At 38.4% G+C, this 25,840-nt stretch overlaps 1 protein-coding gene across 1 annotated transcript; it reads left to right on the top strand.

Moving 5' to 3' along the window:
- The first annotated feature begins 3,795 nt into the window (after positions 1-3,795).
- On the top strand, positions 3,796-24,608 carry ABHD18 (abhydrolase domain containing 18). Its single transcript, XM_084263245.1, has 12 exons — positions 3,796-4,089; positions 7,365-7,449; positions 8,495-8,595; positions 10,357-10,435; positions 10,518-10,708; positions 11,392-11,427; positions 13,743-13,881; positions 15,329-15,418; positions 15,661-15,762; positions 17,306-17,681; positions 20,353-20,515; positions 23,879-24,608. The coding sequence occupies exons 1-12, from the start codon at positions 3,998-4,000 to the stop codon at positions 23,928-23,930; spliced, it is 1,506 nt and encodes a 501-aa protein (XP_084119371.1). The 5' UTR covers positions 3,796-3,997; the 3' UTR covers positions 23,931-24,608.
- Positions 24,609-25,840: the final 1,232 nt, after the last annotated feature.

Below are 25,840 nucleotides of genomic sequence, written 5' to 3' on the forward strand. Positions count from 1 at the left end.
AGAAGGGAGGGGCTGCTCGCTCCCGCCCCGGGGAGCGACGGCTGGTCTCCGTGCGGCCCTCATGTGAGGGCGAGGAGAGAACGTGTCCCTGGGGCTCTTCCCTCCTGGCTGTGCCCAGCCCCGGGGGGCGCTGCGGGCGCGTCCCTGCCGCCAGCTGAGGCGGCCTCGCCCCGGGACGAGCTGCCGACAGCTGTTCCTGGCACGGAGGGAGCGGTTCGGTGTCCTGTGGGCCGCTGCGGGCTGAGGGGACTCGCGGCGCTAACGAGCCGTTAGGCGCCTCCCGCCCTTTTTCTCGCGGCCGCACAGGGGAGCGCTGGGGTCCCGCTCGGGGGGGGTGTGGGGGGGTGGCGAGGGCGGCGAGGGCTCGGCGGCCTGAGGAGGTTTCCACCAGCTGGCCCCACCTGCAGCCTGGGGTCGGCAGGGCGCAGTCTGCCGAGCCCTGTACTTTGGACCGGTCGGTGCTGGGTTAGGCTCCCTGCCCGCTGATAACCACATCCAGAGCGAGCGGGGGAAAGGCAGGTAGGCAGCCGCGGGCGTTGTAACGCTTCTGGCTTAGGCCCCTTTGTTTATCCGCAGGTTCCTCTGTACCCCATGGCGTGAAATTGTTGTGGGGCTCGTTCCTGACTGGTCGCTGTGGCTTCTTTGTGATTTCTTTTTAATTTTTTTAGCGTTCTGAGTTGGATGGGGGCAAAAAAATAACCCACAAATGTGACCTGGCATTACTTGGAAGAGAGAGTAATAGGACAGGAAAGTTAAAGACTCGGCCTTCTAAAATACATATACATACTTTTTTGGCTTGTTGACATTGACTTCTTGGTAGGAGCTGTTCCATATTCATATGCAGAAGCAGTAACGTGGGCCTTTGAGCAAGTCTTAATGTACTTCCCAGTTGTTTTTTTGTAACTGAAGCTGCACACACTGGGTGAAAAGGATTAGCTGATCCTTTTGTGTGTTGGATCTTGGATGAATTTTTGTGTTGTTTCTATGAAATAAGTGTACACAGCAAGAATTTATAGTCACAATGCCATATGAGGGCTCAGGAAGCAAAGAAAAACACTTGTTCCTAGATCAAGAACCTAGTTATAACTTATCTTTAGATTTCTTTATCTTGTTCTCTGGAAAACTATTTTAAAATGTAGGGTTTCTTCTTACCGCATCACTTCTTAATGTGCCTTTATATCTTCTACTATTTCTATTCATGACGTACAACTATGTAAAGCTTACCATGGTTGAAATATACTCACCAAATATTCGTAACACAGGTGCTGTTTCTTGGGCTACACAACTATGCAGCATCTTTATTGGATCACTGCTTCCAGCTGATCTGTCTTACAAAGCCATCCTGTTGTGACCTGTGTGGTATCAAGTGGTAGAAATCCAGTTGCGTTCTAGAACAAGCTCTGCTGCTTCTTTTCCTAAGTTCAAACTCCCACTGCTAAAATATACTTTTACTTCAGCTGTGAAGTTACAAAACTTCAGCCTCCCACAGTTGAGTTCGCCTCTTTTGACAATGAAAGTCCTTGTAATTATCTTTCCACTAGACACTGGTGGACAGAGACCAAAGCATGGCCTTACCCTCCTGTAACCAAGATAAAAATGGGAGGATGACCCCTGTTTATCTCAGTAATATTTCTGAGAAGTTCTAATCAACATACTTCATGTAGTTGGAATATTTTCTTGTTTAGTATTTCCTGTACTCTTTCCAGTAATGCTGTAGTCTTGAATATGATTAATAGAAATATCATGAATTACTTTAGAGTCTTTATTCAATCAATGAAATAAATACAGAATGAGGCAGCCCTTTCACCCCAATCAATGTTGCATTTAAATGTAATGTACTTGTCTAGAAACTTGTTTTGGCATTGGGTTGTTGCAGCAGAGAGAGCTCAGCACATCAGCCTTTCAATTCACAGCAGAATCAACATCTTCATGTTTTCTCTCTTAACTGGCTTTTGTTTTAGAGAGGATTTAAAAACAACCAAAACACCAAGCAAGCTAAACTAACAGAGCTCCTTTGATAAGCACCAAAACATTAACTAAAATTTTTTTCACAAATACTGGTAAGCAGTATAGTGATAAAACTGTGAATCTAGCTTTAGTTTATTTTTGACAGCATAGATTGTCTTGTGTGCCCTCAATCTGAATTGTCTTCCCAGCCCCATAGAGGGTCTGCTCTGTAGTGCTGTCCTTGTCTCCACCACTGAGTTTTCTTCTAGCACCAGGAAAATACCAAGCTGTTCCCCCCCTCTCCCAAAGGCAGGGGAGGCACCTTGCAGGGGCTGGCAAACATTTCCAAGGTACCAACAGTGCATGAGGTGAATGGGTATCTCTAGAGTGAGGGCAAGGAAAAAGCTTGAATTGAGGTTGTGATTCTATTAGATCAAGTAGATATGGATCGGAATAACGGGATTACACAGCTGTTCGGGACTGGTGGAGTGGTAACCGACTTTCTACAGTGTTACAATAGAAGATCCCCACTTTGATTCTGGTGATCTTAGGTATTTATTTGTGCCCTGTAATGACTGAACAGAGAACCATTGTGGCTTTCTAGGATGTTTGTTCTACTATTCAATTGCCATAAGTTGTCTGTAACTTCTATTTTGATAGTAACTTCAGTGTACAAGTTTCCTTTTTTTCTGTAAATTGATTCTTAAGTATTGGCATTTTAGAAGTGGAGAGGAATGTGTTTATGAATCTGACCACAACTTTAACTTGTTATATACAGATAAATTTAAGAATCAGCATATTGAAGTGTGGCAGAATAAATGACCATTGGATTAAAATGAAAAAAAAAATAAAATTTAAAAACCCAACCAAAATCCACAAAACCACCATGATTTAGCTTACGTTATGTGGGATGTTACAAAGTTAGTTAATTAGACCATTTAGTATGGAGGAATCTGGAAAGAGTAGAGATAGTTGAAAGTAAATAACTAACCATGTCTTTGATAATTAAATCTGTTGTTTTCTTAGGGGTGTGCAGATCCTGGATCTTTATCTTTTTAATCGAATAACCTGTATCCTGCTGATCAAGAAGCCAGACTTGAGTTGTCTTGTCTTTTTTACTTCCTTCCTCATTGGAAGAGCACAGTAGTGGCTCTTTGTTCATTTCAGTAAGTATTGCTTTCAAAACAGTATTCAACTTAGGTAAAATCTCAATCATTCTAGCTATAGTTGAGTTTGTGTATTTGTTGACAAATAAATTACACTGGTAAGGAATTTGATGGCATGATTTCTTCTCTGAAGGGGAAGGGAGCATCGTTTTCAAAACCATAAGAAATGACTTGACAAAAATTGGAAAGGAATGGACAAAATAAGGGTTAAGATGTATGTTTAAGTCACCAATGAACGAGTTTACAAAAGTAAGCTTTCTTTGCATCAATTACTAGAGCTACTTTCTTTTCCTCTTTATTTTTTTTCATAAGCAAATGATTGCATAGCTAGAAATCTAGTCTTCTAGATGTTTAAAACCAAATATTGTTTCAAGCTTCCAATCTGGGATGTATTTATGAAAGCGCATTTTGATCGCTAAGTTTTTCCTGTCATAGCTGTATTGACAGGACAGAGATCAAGGCCACTCCTTGTTTTACTGGTTCCTGTAAAATATAGTTAGAACTGGATGAAGATTTAGTTCTGTGATCTTATGTGCCTCTTAAGTTGGCTTGTCATAAATGATGTAATGAATTTCTGGTTGTATTAGGTATGTCAAATTCCTACTCCTAAATTTCGTTTTTCTAAAAAAGCTGGAGTTAACAGTTTCTGTATTTTGTTTTAAATGGAAAGAATAGACCTGAATGTGAAGGTTAACCTCCTTGGAAATAAGTATGGTATGGCTTTTTGTTTACTACTTGGAATAATAATAGTATAGCTTGTTATTAATATAGATGCCATAATAAGAACCTACTTTGTGATACAAGCAATGAACTTGTCATTCGAGATAATCTTTTAACTGCCTTGTTTTTACCTGTTCTTTTTTCTAGATGTCAGTTTGCTGCTAATGGGTGTGAGTAAATTAGATGTACTGTACAGAAAGCTTCTCCTCACTAAACTTTTCATTAGAGGATGGGGAAAGCCAGAGGATCTGAAAAGGTGACTTGTTAAAAAAAAATAACAGCATAAACAATACTTTATATAAAAACAAGCCTTGAAGAACAATTGTTACTATACTCCAATTAAAAAATAACAGTGTTAGTTTGTTTTGATCAGGAAATCATGTGTTTGCATACCAAGGGAGGAACTAGACTTAAAAGAAATCTTAAAGGGATTTACTAAATGCTTCTGTTTCAATAGGCTCTTCTTAATAGAATGCATGTATCCAATCCCATTTCTCTGTTACGCATATATGATAACATACTTCAAGCTATGGCTCTGAAAAGTGTTCTCCAAAACCAAAACTTGCTGAAATTTTGCAGAGGAATTGTTGTGCTTAACATTAAAGAGGATCTTGCTAGCTTTCTGTAACTTCTTAACAATGATGAGCTTTAAAAGTGTTAAGATGGAATCAGAAGTTCCTCCCATAGCCCAAAGTAATAAATTCATTCATTTTAGGTGTCTAGAAAATAAAATTAAAGATATACCTCTTAGCTAATAAAATCAGCAAATAATTTAAAACTATTAAGTGTAACACCTGAAGGTTAAACGCATTTAAGTTTAAAAATTGACTGAATATATATATTGCATAATATAATATTTAAACAGGAAATTATAAATCTGCATTTAATAAGCTATTTTTATGTATTTGAAAAATCAATAAAGAAAATTTTAAAACTTACTGAAATAAAATTTGTTCACTATGGATAGCAATGGAGTTATGTGGGGGTTGTTTTTAAGTCCATGTGAAACACTGGTTAGCTTCACAATGTCTCATCTTCAGTTGGCACTTGATTTGCTCCGTATGTCTGTCTTAGGTTGATTTTTCTCTTAATTAGCAGTCTTCTCTGCAAAATGAGCATGTGGAATTTTCAAAAAGTTTACATTACTTTTGTTGTAACGAGCAGAAAATATGATTGGGTTTTTTTTTGATTGCAGAATTTCTGTATTTTGTGTGTGTGTATCTTAAATGGGACATTTTAACATTATGAAAACCCTCTCAAAAAGTTCTAGGCTCTCAGTGAGATGTGAAGTTCCACTCTCCCATCCCATCTTCACCCCCTCCCCAACACAATTGCTGTGTAAGGGAACTTCTGACTAATTCTGCTGTTAATCTGCACCTAGTTTTGCAATAGCCTTCTCTTGCATGGGGTCTGTAAGGGTAAGCATGCTCATGTCAAACAGCAATGAAGAAGCATTGCTGATAGTAATAATGGTATTGGCTGTGGCTATTCCTTTTTCATAGTGGGGTAAAAAACCTGTCAATGTGATCAAAAGCTGTGAAAAGCATGAGGTGGGCTTGCTGGCCTGAAAAGTGGAAGAATTTGTTTTGTGTATTGCCCCTGAGTGGGAAGAAGATGACCTGTTCCCCAGCAGCCCAGCTCCACCTGGATGAAGAAAGAATGCTGCCTCCTCCTGAGTTCTCACGCTGGCTAGTGGCAAGAGGGAGTACCACTCCCTAGTATGCAAGCCCTGTCATGCCAGAAAGCAGCAGCAGCATCTGTCGTAGTGTTTTGGGATTTTTTTGAGGGTTTGTGAAGCTCCATTAGAATAAATTTTCATATACTTCAAGCATTAACTGACTGGTATTAGAGACCACGCTGCCTAGAAGTAATCCGAAGTTGTATGTGCACATACTTGATGTGATGAAGGTTGATATCCTAATGCTTCATCCTCAACTCATTATCGTGTGTTGAAATTCCTCAACGCATTGAGATTTGGCCTTCAGTATCCTAACTACAGAGGAAATACATAAATGCAATATCAGAGGATTTAGTGTCAGGCAAAACATCTCTCTGTTAGCTTATTGTCCACACTCACATCTTGTACCTTTACCCTTATTTTCACAGAGGTACTTAATGTGCCTGCTGATCTGTATGAGAAAAGCAAGGGACATATAGCAGAGCTATTGTTGATAGGGTGATAAACTGGATTTTCTTTGTGTTCTTTTGTTTTGAGTTTTTTTCCTGGAAGGTGAACAGATCATTCCTGTTATACTATTCTGTACTTTTCACACAAATCTTGTTTCAGTCCATCAGGTAACATCTATGTATTTCTAGCTGTAAGAACGAGCAAGTTCCTAGCATAGAGTATTTAAGGTTGAGAGGCCCATCTTCAGGGCACATAGTCCACATTCAAAGCATGTAGTCACATATTTACTGGAAAACAAGCTAATTTCTTAGCACCTCATTGAGTTTTGAAAGTCTCTTAAGGATAGAGATTATTCTTAGTTTCTCCAGGCAAATTTTTTTCAGTGCTTAACCACTACCACTGTGGAAAAAAAGCCTTACACCCTGTTCCAATGGAAATTTCTTACGTTGCAACACGCAGTCGTAGTGTCTTGTTCTCTTACTGTACACCTGAGAGAAGTGTCTCGTTTCCTTTTCTCTGTAGGGCTCTGCAGCCCATTTAAGTAGTAAAAGAAAGCAACTCGATTTGCCCCTTAGCCTACTGTTCTCTAGGCACTGCAAGTGGTTCCCTTGGATTGTTGGCTGCCCTTTGCTAAATGCAGAGGGTGTGCCGGTAGTCTGCGGAGCTGCAAGGATGTGCGTGCTGCTAATGAGTGCTTTACAGCTCACCAGAAACCCCATGCATTTTCCTGCAGAACTGCTGCCTTGCTAGGACGTTCCCAGCCTGTGTTGTTGCATAGGGCTGTTCTGTTCTAAGTGCAAGGTATTGTAGTTTTATTGTTGAGCCTTAGGAGGATATTTGTTGTCCTGTCCCTCCATCTTATCCAGGTTGCTCTGAATGGTAGCCCTGTCATCCAGCTATCAACCTCACCCTCCAGTTTGTGTCATTCATGAACTTTCTTAAATGCTGCTAGGAACTTGTTTCCAGTTAGACTTCATATCATGGGCAACTACGTTTTTATGCTGGCAGTCCAGCGTGCTTTTCACCCATCCAGAGTTCTCTATTGCCTCTTATCTAACTACTAAGATGTGTGAATGTAGGAGCTTGCTGTGTCTTAATATGGCTCTGAAAAATGTTTTTAGCATATCAGGTGTAAAAGACTATTTGAGCTGTACAATCACAAGAAGTGTGATTTTTTTTTTTTTTTTTAAAAGAAAACCTACTAATCAGGCTACCATAGGATAGATATATAAATCTGTAAGTGCAAAGCTGGCTTTGTAACTTGTATTTTCTTTCTGGTGTACTTCATACATAAAAAAATTCAGGAGTTATAAATATATATACACATATATATAAAATACGATATACATATATCATGTTGTTAGATTAAAGATAAATCTTCTCTACTTGCTTCCTTTCAACAGAATATTTGAATTCAGAAAAATTATTGGAAACAGGGAAAAATGCCAGACGCTGGTTTCTAAAGATTACCCCGTGTTCATTGACAAGGTACTTAAAAGCAAGAGATGATGCCGTGTAACTAAATTTATTTTCCTGCTGGTATGTAAAGGTGAATTCAATTTAGTACTTACCAGGCTGCTGTTATAGAAGAGTTGAATCTTGATGTCACATGAATCTGTATTTCCCTGATGTTTGATATTCTAACAGCATGGATTGCTGCTGGCATTGGTAATGGTGGTCTTGAGTTAGGGAGTACATAGAGATGAGGTAATGAATGCACTTGTGACTGATTTGGTTAGCTTTTGCTGATAAGCAGTACTCTTCAAGGTGGCATTAACTATCTTCACAGGTGTTCCTTGTCACTCTGTATCAAGAAAAGAATATTAGGATTTATCTGTAAGGAAAGAGGAAGTGAGGTTGTAGAGGTGAAAGAAAGGAATGTACTGTGAGTTCTCAAATACTCTTGATTTGAAAAAGGAGGCCCTGTGCTTCCAAGTGAGGTGTGCAGATGTAATTGCCCCAGAGATGATTCAATCTACAAAGTGTGAATAGGACATCAGAAATTAAGAGTAGTTCTAGAGTCAAATAAATACTTTTAACAGTTTGGGGTTTTTTTTTTAATTTGAACTGCTGTGGATAGGATTAGGATGCAACATCCAGAATGTGGAATGGGGTTGGAAGGGATGGGAAAGCAACCGGTCATGTTGTTGGCTACTAGTTGAGAGTGGAAGGAAACTAAAGGAGTCGCTGTAGAGATAGATTTATTTTTTCTCTAGCAATAAAATAGTTGGGGATGTGTGGGATGTCAGATCTTGAAGCTCAAAAAATGCTCAAAACTTAGTTTGAGTTACGGAAGTTATTGAACATGGGACAGCATTACGTTTATTCCTTTAATAAAAGAAAAATTTGAAACAAATGTTTTGACTGTGGTGATGACATGTTTATCCTTATATTTGGAATAGATCTTAGCTTTGGGTTTTTTTAAAGTACGTTTTTATCCTGTAACAGTTTTTTTCTAATTTAAGAGATTTGCTTTCTGAGCAAGTTAAATCCTGATATGAAATATTCTGCTTTCATCCCATTATGTCTGTAGGTTGAGGAGCAGTCTGACTGTAAAATCCTTGAGGGGCACTTCCTTTCCCCATTGGCTCATTATGTCCCAGGTATCCTGCCAGTTGAATCACTTGTAGCAAGGTAAGAGATGCCAAGTGATATTTCCTTTCTGAAACTAGTGCTGCAGAGAAATAAGAATGGTCTAAAAGTAGTTTTATTGTGAATCTGATTTATTGTAAATTAGCTGTAAAATATTCCAACCTGGGTTTTGTACTAATGTGTTAAAATAGATTTTGATCTCAAAATTGAAAATAAATCTTATTACTTTGATAGTTTGTATGTAAATGTTTCTGGGGTTTTGTTTCATTTTGTTTTAATGTAGAAATCATATTGCATAAAGCTATGGAATAGTCTGGGTTTTTTTTTAATTATTTGGTTAATGTTTGGTTTTTGCTGTTTTGATTTTTGCCTCCCCCCGCTCCCAAATAAGCAAGGTGCTGGAAATGAAAGGTACTATAGCCAGGACAGCGATTGCTTGTTTTATACCTAGCATTAGAAGCTATTTATAGGAAAGAGGAATGTTACATTGTCTTGGAAGGAACCATTCCAGCCTCCCATTGAATAAAGAAATATTGTATATTTACTGTAGTAGTTAATTCAATTAATAAGTAGTAAGTTAATTAATTGTAGGAAGATAATCTGGTGCCTTTCTTACGTGGCAAGGGAAAAATAAAATAGCATCCTCACAGGTGGGGCTGGATGATCCCTAATGGCATTTTTACTGGTTTCATGCTAAGAGTGTTTTGCCATTGAGGGAGTTTGGAAAGGGAGCATAATTTCTGCTTGGTTATAGTTTCCAGCTAAACATCCACAGTGGATTTTTTTTCCCAGGCTTTGTTTAATAACTTAAAAATGAAACATAAAAGTTTGTCAGCTGAAGTTGATACTAGTGGTGTCAATTTAATCAATATTACTGGTTGGTGTTTTTCTGTGTACTTAAGTATGTAACACTAAGGAATGTCAAAGAAAGTTTGGCAGTCAAAATATCAGTTCTCTTTCACCTCTCTATTGGTTGAAGAAACTGTTTCAACATTATTGGACCTATCTGTAGCACACTGGAAAGTACAGTATACTGATTGTTTCCTTATCTATGTTCTCTTACAGTTTGTAATCAAGTTATGCTAATTGTTACATTATTAGAGAGTATTGTTACAGTTTTGAAACGCTCTACAAATTTCCCTTAAGATCGTTGTGGGTTGTGTGAATATTTTTTTTCCAAAGTGTGTAACTCTGTTGTAGGTAATAGTGCTCCATCTTGTGGGGAAAATACCAGTGGCTCAGAAGTTACTTCCCCGCTTCCTCCCATGCCCAGTCCCGCCCCGAGTATTTAGACTAAATAACTTCAGTAGCAGCAGAAGACACTAAGTGATTGATGTTGGGTGTGTAGAACAGGGTTGGGTTTTTGGCTTTTTAAATTTTATTTTATTTTTAAATTTAAATACATTGCTCATCTTAGTCTTTAGGGCTGTTGTGCCCTCAGGAGAAAAATAGCAGTGCTGCCTAGGAGAGCGAGTCATACTTGCTTAGGCTGCTCTTCATCTGAAGGTCTATTTCTCCACTCTGCAGAATTTCAATTGTGATGATGAGGTAGTGTTCTTTTTTTAGGAAGATGATCTTTCAGCTTGGCTCCTTTTCTTGTTTGGCATTTATTCTATCCTACTTTTGGATTCCTTCCTTTGTTGGATGTGTTTATGAAAAATGATACTGCTGAATCACTGGCAATTTGCCTGCATGGATTGCGAAAATACTTAATTGTGTCTTTTTAATAAAGATTAATTTCTCTGGCATATCTTATAAAGAAGATATACTTACTTTGCTAAACTGGGTTTTTGATTCTCGTAGATTTCAGTTCATCATACCCAGAAGATGGAATAGCAAGCACAGACCTGTTTGCATTCATTTAGCAGGCACGGGAGATCATGTGAGTATGTAAAATTGGTTGTTATCATGAAATAAAATAATCAGATTTTATCTTAATATATGTTCATACATCTTATCTTCAGCACTTCTGGAGGAGACGCACATTAATGGCACGCCCAATGATTAAAGAAGCCGGTATGGCTTCCTTATTGCTCGAAAATCCTTACTATATCCTTTTGCGGAAACCAAGATACTCATTCTCAGCATTCTCTTCAGAAGAGACTTATCACACTGGTATATCTACTTTGTGGATTAATTTCCAGTGGAATTTTCAGTGGAGAGAAGCAAAGAGCAAAGTATGACCAGTGCATGAAACATAATGTGGTACACAGTTAATGTAATAAGCTACTTTTACGCCAAGTATTGACTTTCTGATTTTTTAAAGTGTCTTCTATAAGCTTCTTAATGCAGTCATTAAAGTTCTGATATGAATCTGTGTACTGATTAAAGAACTGATCTGATTCCTTTAGCCATGGCAGAGCAAAAACTGTTTGTTCATTTTAAATCACAGTGTGACTTCTGAACATGTTAGAGACAGGAAAAAAAAGTTGCTTTTCCTGCCTTCCCTTCTCAGATGCAAACTTCTGCTACCTCAGGTACTCTTGAGAAACTTGCTGCCTCCAGTTAAGATTTGTTTTTAAAGAAAAAGTTAAGTTCTGTCCTGTCGTCAACTCATCAGCAACTTCTATAAGAGTTACCATTTGATTAAATAGGATCTCTGGTTACACTTTCTTCCTACTCATATGCCTGACAAAAGTGAAATCATACATTGCAAGCTACATACTCAAGTTAAACATTTGAAAATCCAAAATTTAATTCATGTGTGCTCTTTATGTATATGATATTTTAATTTTATTATTACTTATTATTTTGTTTAATTTTTAATTTATTATCATTATTTTATTATTAATTGCCAGGGTTTTTTTAATAAAACTTTTTTACTTTCTTTAACTTGAGTCTTCTACATGGCTGTAGAAAACCTAAGGATCAATTGTAAGTATTACCATTACACTCATGGATACTGTCTTTTCAAAATACCCCTCTTTTATTTTCTTTTCTCCTCAAAAAGCTTGAAGTAGTATACACTTTGATAGCTTACTAAGAAAAAAAAATCTCAAGCATGGCCCACTTGTAACTTGCTGATGTGAATTTGTCTGCCCTTTACTAGGCTGCTTTGTCATCTTTTGTGTTAAGAGATCACAGTGATCAGGAGAGTGTGCATAGGATGAACTTGTCATATAGTGAGAGATGAGTGTGAGTGCAAGCATCAGTTTACTTTTCTGATGCACAGTTCTTCGTGTACAAATGCTGCAGTTGTATGTCAATCAATTATGAATAATCTTGGTTCAGATAGCATAATTGCCTGTTATAATTGCTAAGATTTTGCTTTTCCAACATGTTTTAAGGGGACCACAGTCAGAAGTGTAAATCAACTTGGTGTTGCTTATTTGTTAGTCAGTGGAAAATATGCAGTATTCAGTATTTTACAGGACTTGGCTCCCTCAGTCAGCTTCTTAAATGTGACTTTAGAAGCCTAATTAGGTAGTCCTGGTTTTTGTTTTTCATATTTTCCTGTATTACTGGACTAGAAACAGAATTCAACAGGATATGTGTCTGAGGCAAAACTGTAGCTTTAGTCTACCAATATTTCTTAAAGACCAAATATGAACGGATGTTTTAATCCTTTTTATTCCAACTTGGACATTTAACATGAGTAGGAGACGCATTGAAGGTTATTTATTTTGAAAGCTGAAATTCTAAAATGTGATCATTCTGTTAGGACTTCACCAGGAGCACTGCCTCACACTGCAGGACTTTAGATTTTCTAGATTTTATTTAGATGTCAGCATTTAGATTTCCAAATCTAAAAGCTTAAGAAAAATTTTTAGGGAGAATTTTTTTTAATTATAAGAATAGCTTTTAGGGTTTGTTGTTGTTTTTTTTTTCCCCAAAGTAGATGCTGAATTTTATTTATTTTGACATGAGTCACTTTTTAAAAAAAAAAATCATTACATTTACCATTACCGAGATTATGTCAATTTTTTTTTAAATAGGAAAACTGTTTAAACACATACATATATATATATATTATTGCATTTTGAAGTGTAAGATTATAGGAAAGTGTGTGCTGGAGTATATCTATTGGTGGCTTTTTTCCCCCACTTGCTGAGGATCTGATGCAGACGAATAAATTAAATGTTTTGGTGAGGATGTTTCTAATTCCATTATCAGTTGTCCAGCTTGACAGATCAGTGTGTGCACCATGTATGGAATGATTCTGTGGAAGGGGAATACCCCATCCAGTAATTGTCAATCTTCAATACAAGGTCACAGAGCAGTAGCAGTGGTTTAGTTAATGTGCTAGTAAGTGTTTAATAAATACAGCAGCTGGAGAGGGTTGAGGAATGTCATAACAAAGCTGTAGAAAGAATGACATTAGCCTATAAATACTGACCTGCAGCAGCTGTGTTCATTTCTCCTGTGGTGTGCCCAGCTTTGTGCCTGTGCTTCAGCATTTCAGATGTGATTGTGTGCTGCAGAAGAGGCCAGTAGCCGCTTGGAACCTGGCTGTGTGATACTAAAAATACACAGCCCCCCTCCCCAAATTAGAGGTTTATTAAATGCTCTGTAAAATATTTTTTTTATTTTTCCTTCATGTTTTAGAGTCCCTCTCTGATGGTTCAGTTGAATAGCTTCCTACTATTTTTTTTGTTTCTTGTGTGTTTTAATGCTTTGCAGTACACTGCATGAATTTCTCAGTACCGTGACAAACTTCCCGCTTTACAATTTCAGTCTTACAGTGACACTGATGAGTGCTTCCAAAGCTGACACACTGATTGCTCTTCAAATGTTGTGTGCAATTTTTCAATGATGTAAAACAGGTAAATAAAGAGAGAAAAAAAATAAAAGAAAAAAGGATTGTTTCTGCAAATGAGATAGTGTATGTCTAGGACTGTACCACTTTGATTCTATTTCTGCGAGGTCCCTCAAAACTTTACAGGGCAGAAGATAACTACTAACAAGATTCTAATGTTGGTAATACCTGTTTCAAGAAGACCAGGCTACCAGTGATAATACATTAGAAGCTTAGCAGGTGTATATTCCTAGTCCTCATTCAGATGAAAAAGTCAAAGTACCAGAGAATCTGGACTTGCTTTTTTTCCTGTTGAATCAACAGGAGTTCAGCTCCAAAATTCTCTGGGAGTGTTGATCAGGCTTTGTATAACAGTATGTATAGGATGATGAGAAATGTAAAAATCTGATCTTAGAAAATAAATCCTATATTTTCCTTTTTCTGGGGAGAAAAGACGGTCATGTTTAAAAAATGTCTCGGACCTGTTTGTGATGGGAGGAGCTCTTGTTCTAGAATCGGCAGCTCTTTTGCACTGGCTAGAGAGAGAAGGCTATGGACCACTAGGGATGACTGGAATATCCATGGGTGGACATGTAAGCTTTATATTTTCTATTCAGTTGTTTTTGGTTTAACTTCTCATTTGATCATTTAGCATAATATGCTTTATAGTGCTCTTCTCAGAAGTACTGTAAAATAAACAAAATCTTGAGTTTTGTGGTGCTGAATAGGTATAATCCTCAATAAATACTGAAAAATCATAAAGCCCTTTGTCAGCCATCTCCTGACAAGTTTGATATTAATATAAGCTTCTCATGTAATAATGGGGCGGTGTAAAATGTTTTCTGAAAGAAGGACCGTACTGATCAATTGATAGCTCTCCCTTTCTTCCTCCATTCTTCTTGCTTAAACTTTTGTGTTTGAATGGGTTGTGTGAGATGCCTCCTTGTTATAGGCATGGTGTAATTGAGGTGATTTTCGGTGTCAGCTCTGTTTTCAACTCATCTCATTTTCCTCAGTCATTGCTGTTGATTAGAGAAGATTTCTGTGGTGAGGTAGATACCATTTTGTGTATGACACTGTGCATATTCAAACTAAACCAGCAGTGTATTAGTTAAGATGCTTGAAAGACTAATACACAGTTAAAATATTACTCCTTGTGTGTTTACGGGTAATAATTTTCTTGTGAGACATAGGTACAAAGCTTATTAAAACAACATACTTCTGTTTTGCTGATCCTTGCTTCTTTGTTGTGAGGAACTAAGCAAGCAGTGTTGGTAATGGTAGTGTCTACTGAAAGGAAAATAATTTTCCCCTAAAGCATAATTTTATAACTCTAAATGTCATAGATGTACAAAGCACCTTTCATTTATATAAACATTATTCTGCTGAAACAACAACTCTTATGTTAAATGCATCTTTCCTGTTTTATTTGTAAGTTGGATTGGAATTCTCAAACTGGTGTATGCACCACTAACCATGCAGGATGCTTAACATTTACACAGCATTTGATGAAAATAACTGAGTTCTCTATGCTATACCAGTGGCCATTATACATCATGGGTATAGAAGGAGGCACTATCTGAGTGAATGAGTTTTGGATACTCCTTTGAAAATTTTTTTCTTAGTGTGGGTGTATATGTTTTTGGCTAGCCCTGACTTATGGGACTTCTGGTACAATTTAAAATTGGGGAAATAAAACACTGTTGTTGGGTAAATAAAACTTGTCAAGAACATACCATATAGGGAACTTCTTTATGTTGAGCTTTGTTGCTTTGTTTTTTTCTGGAATATTCACAAAAATGTGGTCAGAGAACTGATGTAAAAGTAATAATTTGAACTTTAAAGAACAGAAGCAATATTACTAGGGAAATCACAATAGGCAGTATCTTTTAAATAGGTGAAAGTATGGCCAACTGCCACAGTCCTTACCTGCTTTGTCACTCCGTATTTGTTTGATACTGTGTAAACAAACAAATTGAATCCTTTTTACCATGTTGTGAAGTCAATATTAAAATGCATAATGAATGCCTTTGATTCTAGATGGCTTCACTGGCAGTGACAAACTGGCCTAAACCATTGCCCTTGATTCCATGTCTTTCCTGGTCAACAGCTTCTGCAGTCTTTACTACGGTAATGAACATACATTTTTTCTTATTTTTTTCTTCCTCCTATTTTTCCTGTCCTGTGTTATAATAAATGTTTGTGCTTTGATTACAAGAGTTGTAACGGTTGTCTGGAAACGTAGGCAGAATTTCACTAGAAAAATCAAGTCACAGAGAAGAAAGGACAGATTAATTTTCTCTGTATATCATTATTTTAGAGTGACCTCTGGCTTTTACTTATGTGCTGGTCACGTGTGTTTATAATCTCAGGGTGTGCTGAGCAAGGCAGTGAACTGGAGAGAGCTAGAGAAACAGTATTTTACTCAAACTGTTTATGAAGAGGAAATCATTCAAATGCTGGAATACTGTGGAGTAAGTATAGTTTATTTTCCCCCTCTCCTAATATTTAGATGTGAAGATCTTACAAATAATGTAACTTCTTTTTACTTCCAGTGAAAGTAGCCATTTGTTAGCTGAAACAAATTTGCCTGTTTTTTTTCTTATGCTCTGGATAAATTTAACTTTTGAAGGAAAACCTTCTGAAAGCCAGAAAGTAATACTTTGGTTGCATAATGTGTGTTAGGTATAGCCCTTGTTACAGGTATTTTCTGTGACCATACTTTACTGTAATCTGCAACATAAAATTAATTCAACCAAAACATTGAAACTGCAGATATTATTTCGCAGTAACTGGCTTTATAGTCTGGAAAAGTGTAAATATATACTCACGATTTACTGACCTTTAAAGTAATTACTCCCAAATATTGTATGCTGTAGGATATTTTTGATATGCAGCAACATGAAATTACATTTCCAATTTGTTTAGAGTGCTAGGTCTTTCTGTTTCTTTGTGTGATGCTAGCTATCCCTCAGCTTTAGACTTGTTGCACAGGCAGTTGAGATAAACATGAGGTAGAGCTTTTATAATTAGATTATTGCTCCTTATTAATTAGAATTTATTGTCTGCATATTTTATTTTTGCTTCCTTCTTGACTTTTTTTTTCTTTTACCAGGGTTGAAAGACTCATCCTAAGAAAGATTTCATTGATTCACTGTTCTTTTAGATCAGAATGATAACTTTTAGGGAATTGTTTATATATTGCAACACCGTCATCTAGTCAATTCTGATAAATAATGCTTTTCCTAAGATTCTTTGCTTTGTGACACTCCTTTTTCAAATGTCTTAGGATAGGAGAAGAGGGGCTGAGGTGGAGATAGTTACCTAGGTGTTTGCCATTTTTAAGTAAAAAGGGACATTGAAGAAAATGAACATCAGGTCAGATTAGATGTTAGGAAAAAAAATTTCACTGAAAGAGTTATCAGGCACTGGAATAGGTTGCCCAGGGAGGGGGTTGAGTCAGCATCCCTGGATATGTTTAAAAAAGGGTGGATCGGGTACTCAGGGATATGGTTTAGCATAGAACAGGAACAGTTGGACTTGATGATCTTAAAGGTCTTTTCCAACCTTGTAATTCTGTGATCCTGTGACAAGAAGAAACATTTTGAGATTCTCATCTTGTGTCTTCCTAGTATTTAGAAGCAATAGATTTTTTCTGTCCTAAACCCAATGTTAGACCTGATCACATATGTTTATTACCCAGAAATTTAAACTTAAACAACAGCAGTTCTAAATTCAAAGACTAACATAGGCTTACACCCAATTTTACCATGAGCTACTATATATGCTACTTCCTGCATATTTTAAGCTGACAGAAATGTAAAATGAAATTTTCAAGAGGTTATGATGATCAGGATTTGAGTGACGTGCAGGCTGAAAATGACAAGTACTGTGAGTAGTGCTGTGTGTATATTTTCCCTTTTTTTTATTTTTTAATACTGAATTGATCTTAAGAATAAGATTAACTGACGGTTTAAAGGAGAAACCTTTACTAAATGACCTCTTGTCTTTGTTTAGACGGATTCTTTTAAGATGGGACAAGACTTTGTTAAAAACTTCCCTGACAGTGTGAACAGCCTGGAGGATATGGACATGACTTCCACAATGTTCGATCTTGCTTCCTCAAACAACACTGTAGCTACAGAAGCTGTTCACAGCTTTGCCACAAACAGAAGTACTCTAAGTGCCTCATCAGAAAGACTCTTAATACAAGATACTCCTAAAATGCAGTGCATAAATCAAACGTTTTCAACCAGTAGCAACAGCAATAAAAACCTAACCAGCCCCCAAGGACACAGGATAAATAAAAGAAGGAGTGACACTTTACAGAGAGAATCCTTAAGGTTCATGAAGGGGGTAATGGATGAATGTACTCACGTAGCTAACTTCTCAGGTATGTATTTCTTTGTTTTAATGTGCAGTTTGGAAAACTGAATAAAATATGATGGAAGGAAAGGTATTTTCTTCATTCTTCATTCTTCACTGGCACCCTAGCTGAAATATGAAAATACCCTGAGTGTTACTCAGTAGCATCTATTTACTGCTCCATTTTCCAGTTATTTTTCTGTTTCTCTTTAATGGGCAGCTAACCCTAAAGTGAACTAAAGCTTTGCCTTTTAGTATCTTTGCTCATTTTTTTTCAGGTATGAGTTAGTGCAAAGCTGTATCATTTAAAAGAACAATATATCTGTGTGGTGCGAGTAATATCTTAGACCTAATTAATCTGATAATAAGGTTTTCCATGCAGATTCAAGTAAATCTTGTAAAGCAGAAATCTGATACTGACTTCAGATGGAAAGCTACCTGCATAGCTGAGAACCCAGGTTTGAATGACACTTTCACACAAGTGTGACCAGTAAAAATGCAGAGATGTCCTTCTGGGACAGTGTGATCTGGTGAACATGGTGTTTCCCAGGACAGGTATAGCATAAAGAGGGAGCTGTTGCCCAGTGAGCCTCAAATCTGATGAACCTTTGTTTCTTGGCATCTAGGAGAAATCCTTTCATGGGCCCACTTGCACGTAATGCAAACAAGCGATTTCTTCCTGAGCTGTTTGAAAGGGTTTTGCTGGAGTGGGGGCGTGGAATTGCTTTTGTGGTAGTCTATTAAAACAAAATGGTTCAACTGTGCATGTTGTTTATGAGGACTTGAAAATGTCCCAGAACATACTCTGACTTCAAACAGGTTTCTGACAGAGCTGTCTTTGAATGTCAAAATATTCTTGATACTAAGACCCTGTGCCACCTCATTTAACTCGGGCTTTCAGTACTCCATTGGCAAATGTAAAACAAAAAAAAACAACCCAAAGGTTTCTACACTAGCATAGATTCTTTGGCTTGGACCACATCACAGATCACTGCGAGCTAGGGAAATTTTGTAAGAAGGACTAGTGATGTGTTTTCCTTAAACCTTTAAAGTCATTTCAGTATACAGAAAAAACTCAGTAAGCTGGTATTCTAAGTGCAGGCATTCTTGTCTATCTAGACACTTATCCAGGTGTCACTTCGTTAAAGCATTGACCTTTCTTGAAACTTAAGAGGATCTGTGATCCTAATGCACTTGTCAAAGTGATCTAGTCCTTTTTGTCAGTTGTCTTCCAGGTTTCTTCATGCTCTGGGAGACTTTGCATCCCCTGCCAGGGCATCTTCGGAGTATGTCTAGAGAGGAGTTTCAGAAAATCTGCCTAATGTTCGGATTTCATTGACAATTGAATGGAAGAATCTCTCTTAGCATTACATACACTCTATGCATGATCTAGTATATATAAGAGGGTCTGAATTATTTGTGACACCCCATTGTCAAATTTTAGGCAGGTCACTGCTATCTGTATTTTTTTGTAAAGAGAGAACCTTCTGTGATCAGTATCATTTTGCTGACATTTTGCTCAACATCATATTGGTGTTGTATCTGTTAGAGAGTGTCCTGGTTTCGGTCAGGATGGAGTTAACTTCTTTTGTAGCAGCAGATGGAATGCTGTGTTTGAGAGTTAAAATGAAAGCAGTGCTGATAACACCCTGATGTTTTTAGTGGCTGTCAGACAGTCAAGGACTTTCTCAGCTCTTCGTATTTCTCTAGCTAGAGAAAAGATGGGCGAAGCCAGGACAGGTGACCCAAACTGGCCAAAGAGAGTATTCCATGCCAATAACGTCCTGCCTGGTACAATGGGGGGCTGATGGGAAGAGGAGCAGGGGCGGCTCCGGGACGTGCGGTTCTTGGGGGACAGTCGAGTTCTGGGACGGCTCTGGGTGGCACGGACCGAGTTGTGGGTTCGGTGAGAAACTGCATTGTGTATCAACAGCTTCATATATTTTTTGCTCTAAAGTCCTGTTAGCATTGTTATATTTTATCTTTCTGTTATCTTAGTAAACTATCCTTATCCCAACCCACGGGCCTTTTAGTTTCTTCGTTTTGGGGTTGTTATTTGCCCCTTCCTTTTCCTTTCCCTTACCTTACCCCCCCCCCCCCCCGCCCCGCTCTTTTCCTTTAAAGAGCAGGCAGCTGCGTGGATCTCGTCTCTCAGCCGGCGTAAAACCATGACAGACAGTAATCTGATTGGTGCAGTTCTGTTTATGAGCAATCAATATTATATAACAATATATGCTTTTAATGTTGTAACTACAATGTGTAAGAAACAGAAAAGTGAACATACACTGCACTTTGTCTGACCTCTCATCTGGTAGTCTTTTTTCCCCTCATTGAGGACAAAAAGACACTTCTACTCAGTTGTATTTTAGACGTCTCTTAGTTCTTTTCACTGAAAAAAAGATCTGCTGGAACTGACCTAAATGCTGTAGAGTTTTGCTGATAAGAGGAAAGACAGTTCTCCTATCATTCCTCAAAGACTTGTGAAGTTTTCTGCTTTAAGGGAGGGAAGGGGACCAGTGAGTTTGGTGTTCTCCTGATGGCCTCACCACTGTAATACCAAAAACCAGATTCATTCTGCTGGAGACTTTTTGAATAATTTTGGTTTTTTAAGAAACAGCATTTTTACAACAGAAATCTAATCTGATGTGTTTTGATTCTTTACCCTACATGAATTCAATGTTGCTTTGTTTTTTCTTTAGTTCCAGTTGACCCAAGTTTAATCATAGTTGTGCAAGCTAAGGAGGATGCATATATTCCTCGAACTGGGGTACGCAGTCTTCAAGAAATCTGGCCCGGGTGTGAAATCAGGTATCTGGATGGAGGTCATGTCAGTGCCTACCTCTTCAAACAAGGACTTTTTAGGTAAGGTAAACAGGAAAGTTTAAAAATAGCTGAGAGCTTAAAACCATAATTTTGAGACACATATTTTTTCTTCCAAAAGCAAGTTTATAATTACTTTAAAGCAACAAATACCAAATACTGCTCTAGACAATGGTTTATCAGATTTCTAATAATATAAAAGAGAATGTCAGCATTTTTATTTTATGAGCAAAGATGAAGTGGAATATAGGATTGCTAGTAAGCCAAAGGTAAGAGAATGAACCTTCTCACTCTTGTTTTCCTATAAAAGTTCTTATTTTGCTCACTGGACACTAGAAAACATTGTTAAGCAATGAGCCCATATGTTACTGCACATCTGATCAGGACCACCTGATCAGGAGGAGGAAGCTGATGAATTGGTTTTTAAACAACTGGGAGAAGTCTCACGATCACCAGCCCTCATCCTTATTGGGGACTTCAATTTACCAGATGTCTCCTGGTGGTACAACACAGCAGGGAGGAAGCAGTCTAGCAGATGACTGGAGTGTTTGGAAGACAACTTCCTGACCCAGCTGGTGAATGAACCGACCAGGGAAGGTGCCCTGCTGGACTTGTTGTTTGTAAACAGAGAAGGCCTAGTGGGGGATGTGAAGGTTGGAGGACACCTGGGGCATAGTGATCATGAGTTGATAGAATTCTTAGTACTGGGAGAAGTGAGAAAGGGAGACACCAGAACAAGCACCTTGGACTTCCGTAGGGCTGACTTTGGTCTGTTCAGAAAGCTGCTCAGTAAGATTCCATGGGATTCCATGCCCTTGAGGGCAGAGGAGCCCAAGAGGGTTGGTTGCTTCTCAAGAAGGAAACCTTGGCAGCACAAGAACAGGCTGTCCTAGTCTGTTGGAAGAGGAGTTGTCGAGGAAGGAAGCCAGCTTGGCTGAGTAGGGAGATCCAGGAAGATCTTCGGGAAAAGAGGGAAAAATAGGAGCTTTGGAAGAAGGGGCAGGTGTCTTGGGACAACTATAGTGAGATCATGTAGGGAGAAAGTCAGAAGGGCTAAAGCTGAACTGGAACTCAGACTGGCCAGTTCTGTAAAAGATAATAAAATGTCCTTCTATAGGTACATTAACAGTAAGAGGAGGGTCAAGGAGAATCTCCAGTCCTTATTGGATGCAGAGGGAACATTAGTGACAAGAGATTAGGACAAGGCTGAGGTCCTTAATTCCTTCTTTACCTCAGTCTATAATAGTAAAGATGGGTATTCCCTGAGTACTCATCCTCAGGAACTGGCTGACAGAGAGGGGAGGAATAGCAAAATTCCCATGGTTAAGGAGGAAATTATTACCGACCTACTTGGCCAGTTAGATACTAACAAGACATTGGGGCCAGATGGGATTCACCCGAGGGTGCTGAGAGAACTGGCAGATGTGCTAGCCAAACCCCTTTCCATCATCTATCAGCAATCCTGGCAGACTGGGGAAGTTGGCAGATGTTACCCCCATACATAAGAAGGGCCGGAAGGAGGATCCAGGGAACTACAGGCCTGTCAGTCTGACCTCAGTCCCAGGGAAGATGATGGAGAGGGTCATCTTGGGAGCTGTCACGCAGCACATGTGTGATGGCCAGGGGTTCAGGCCTAGTCAACACATGTTTACAAAAGGTAGATCCTGTCAAACTAACCTGATCCCCTTCTATGACAAGGTGACCCGCTTAATGGACAAGGGGAAGGCTGTGGATGTGGTCTACCCGGCCTTCAGTAATGCCTTTGACACGGTTTCTCACAGCATTCTGACTGAGAAACTGGCTGCCACTGGCCTTAACAGGTGGACCCTCAGCTGGGTTAAAAACTGGCTGGATGGACGGGCCCAAAGGGTGGTGGTGAATGGAACCAAATCCAGCTGGAGGCCGGTCACGAGTGGCGTCCCCCAGGGCTCAGTCCTGGGTCCAGTCTTATTCAACATCTTTTTCAATGACCTCGATGAAGGGATTGAATGCTCCCTCAGTAAGTTTGCAGATAACACTAAACTAGGAGGAAGCATTGATCTGCCTGAGGGTAGGGAGGCTCTTCAGAGGGATCTGAACAGACTGGACTGATGGGCTGAGACCAATGGGATGAAGTTTAACATGGCCAAGTGTAGAGTGCTGCACATGGGATGTAACAACCCCATGCAGCACTACAGGCTTGGGGGAGGTTGGCTGGAGAGCTGTCAGGAAGAGAAGGACCTGGGGGTGTTGGTTGACTGCAGGCTGAATATGAGCCAGCAGTGTGCCTGGGCAGCCAAGAAGGCCAAATGCATCTTGGCTTGTATCAAAACCAGTGTGGCCAGTAGGTCTAGGGTGGTAATTGTGCCCCTGTACTCGGCATTGGTGAGGCCACACCTCGAGTACTGTGTGCAGTTCTGGGCTCCCCACCATAAGAGGGACATTGAGGTCCTTGAGCAAGTGCAGAGAAGGGCAACCAGGCTGGTGAAGGGGCTGGAGGACAAATCATATGAGGACCAGCTGAGGGATGTTTATCCTGGAGAAGAGGAGGCTGAGGGGAGACCTTATCACCACCTACAACTACCCGAAGGGAGGTTGTAGAGCGGTGGGTGATGGTCTCTTCAGCCAGGTGACAGGAGATAGAAGAAGGGGAAATGGCATGAAGCTGTGCCAGGGCAGGTTGAGATTAGATGTTAGGGAAAAAAATTCTTCACTGGAAGAGTTGTCAGGGCCCAGGGAGGTGGTTGAGTCACCTTCCCTGGATGTGTTTAAAAGACTGGTAGATGAGGTACTTAGGGATATGGCTTAGCATAGGATGGGAATGGTTGGACTCGATGATCTTCAAAGGTCTCTTCCAACCTTGTGATTCTGTGATCTGTTGTCTTTTTGCAGAATGTTTTCTGAGAAATAAAAAACCCACACAATTTAAGATGAGAATTAAAATATAAGCTTGACTGCAACTGAGCAGCATTTGCACGAATTCTTGCCTCGGTTATATTAGGTGATGACTTTCTGAAGACAGTTAATATAAATCAGTTATATAAATCAGTTCCTTATTTTTAAAAAGTTAAATACTTGTGCTGTTAATTTTGAAAGGAAAGGAAGTCAAAGCAATAACAAAAGCAATAGCAATATTCTGGGTCAGGGTATGCTAAACACTAGCTTTTTGCTCTTTAAAAATTCAGCTTTGTTTTATTTATTTATTTTTATTTGCACTAGTGTTAAAGTTGGTACAGTCCGACTTACTGCTGAAATACAGGTATATTACTGGGTTGAGGAAGGAATCCCAGAAATAAGTGAAAGACTACCTAATACCACATTTTATTGAATGCCATTTTGAAATTTTGATGATAGCTTTGTAAATATATGAAAATAGACCACTTGTATCTGCCCTTCCCCAAATTATCTTCTTTTTTCTTGTTTTAGACAAGCAATTTATGATGCATTTGACCGCTTTCTTCAGAAATACGCAGTTTAAAAAATCTTCATAATGTGTTCAAACTGATCTTATTCGTACTTCCGTTTACTGGAACTCATATTTGGAAAACAAACTTCTGGCAGCATTGAGAACATGGTCACTGACTTTGACTGTTGTGGGTAACGGGTATCAAAAACAGTAAAGTACCAGCATTACTTTCATTTCAGCCAAATGCTGTTCTGACACACTTGCTTCAGCTTTACCTCTGGAGAAGAAAAACAATGACGCCGTTTGTTGGTACATGAATGGTTCATGTGCTTCGTGTTATATCACACTATGTATTCCTTTAATTTTGAATAAATTCTGAATTGTGTATCAGTTGAAAACACATCTAAATATTGAAATATTGAAATCTAAATACTGATCTAAATATTGGAAGAATGTAAGATTTCCTGTAGGGCTAAGATGCTCACTTGTGTTTCGTGTGTTTCTAGTTTATTCCACATACCTTCCTCATTCCCTTGCTATTCCTACTGTGTTGTACTGTGGCTTTGCCAGGCTCAGCCTCTTGTATGTCTCACGGATTTTCTCTACTATGGCTTGAAAATGAGCTGTAATAGAAGGGGCAGGTGGCATCTAGCCTTGCAGAAGGAGACTTCCAAAGTTCAGTGAAGACTGACACACGTGTTTGCATCATTCAGTGTGTCCATGAGGTTTTCCTGCTACTGAACTAAACTGTGCCATTCCAGAAGAATCATGTAGCAAATTCATTGATCAATTTTACAAAACTGAAGTAAGTGAAAATGGAGTGTCTGCCAATTAATTGTTTACACATACTCAGTTAGATAATGTAAACTTTTTCTTCTAGATTGTTCTTGTTTAGAATGCTATAGGAAATAAAAATCTAGTATTTTTTCTCTAGAAGCAGTGGCACAAAGAGTCTGTTTCTAAGTGGTTAAATCAACAGCAGATTATATGGTGCTATGAAGACCTGTTGGAAATATTTCAACAGGGGTCTTTTTTGAAGTGCACTCAGCGCTGATACGCAGAATACAGTTTCACAATAGGTTAACAATGTATGTACAGTTTAGCTCCCTATTTTTCAGAACATTTTTTTTTTAATTGGATGGAGAATTGAAAAAAATTGGAATATGAATGCATTTAAGAAAATACAAAGTCTTGGTTTTCCTCTTTTGGAATAAAAAATGCCAACAAATTACAATAGAATAAAAGGTTGACATGTATTAGCTGTATATATCTGTCCACATTGTATTCTGTAGTAATCTCCTGTAACATTCTTTTAAAGATAGTTTGCAGAGAAGTTGAAAACTGAAACACTTGAATATTCAACTTCAGTACAGTAATGACCAGAGTTGCACAGAAACAAGTAAAACCCCAGCCATTGCTTGGGATGTGTGACTTCTGCACCTTTCAAATCAGGCACTTTATTGGTACCCAAGATTAGTGTAGTAGTTGTTAATAGGCTGACTATAAAGCAAAGAAAACTCAGTTTATATAAATACATTCTCTTGAATTTTAGCCTGACAGGACTGGTAACTGGGAAGAAATCGTGGTTTGCTTGAAAATCAGATAAGTTCAAGTAAAACGGAAGTGCAAGAATTTGTAATAAGCAAATTATTTAACACGCAAAAGAAGTTATATTCTGTTGCAAGTTAAATGTCTTTTTTAAGTGGTTTTTCATTGTTTCTTTGGACAGTGTTGGTTTTATATATATTGGGAGGAAGCCCAATAAATTTTAAATTTTAATTTTGTTTGTTTAAATTGTGATTAGCACATTTAAACGTAGTGAAACACTGAACATTGGAAGGTTTGAAATCATATATAAGTAAACTTAAAATACTATATTAAAAGATGGGGGTTGTTTTACAACCTCATTCATGAACTAAGAGAGTTTTCAAGACCATATGTTTTTCCCCAAATTCTTTTAGACCTCACATTTTAAATATATT

Source organism: Gallinula chloropus (assembly GCF_964237585.1).
Source record: "Gallinula chloropus genome assembly, chromosome: 4".
Classification (NCBI taxonomy): Eukaryota; Metazoa; Chordata; class Aves; order Gruiformes; family Rallidae; genus Gallinula; species Gallinula chloropus.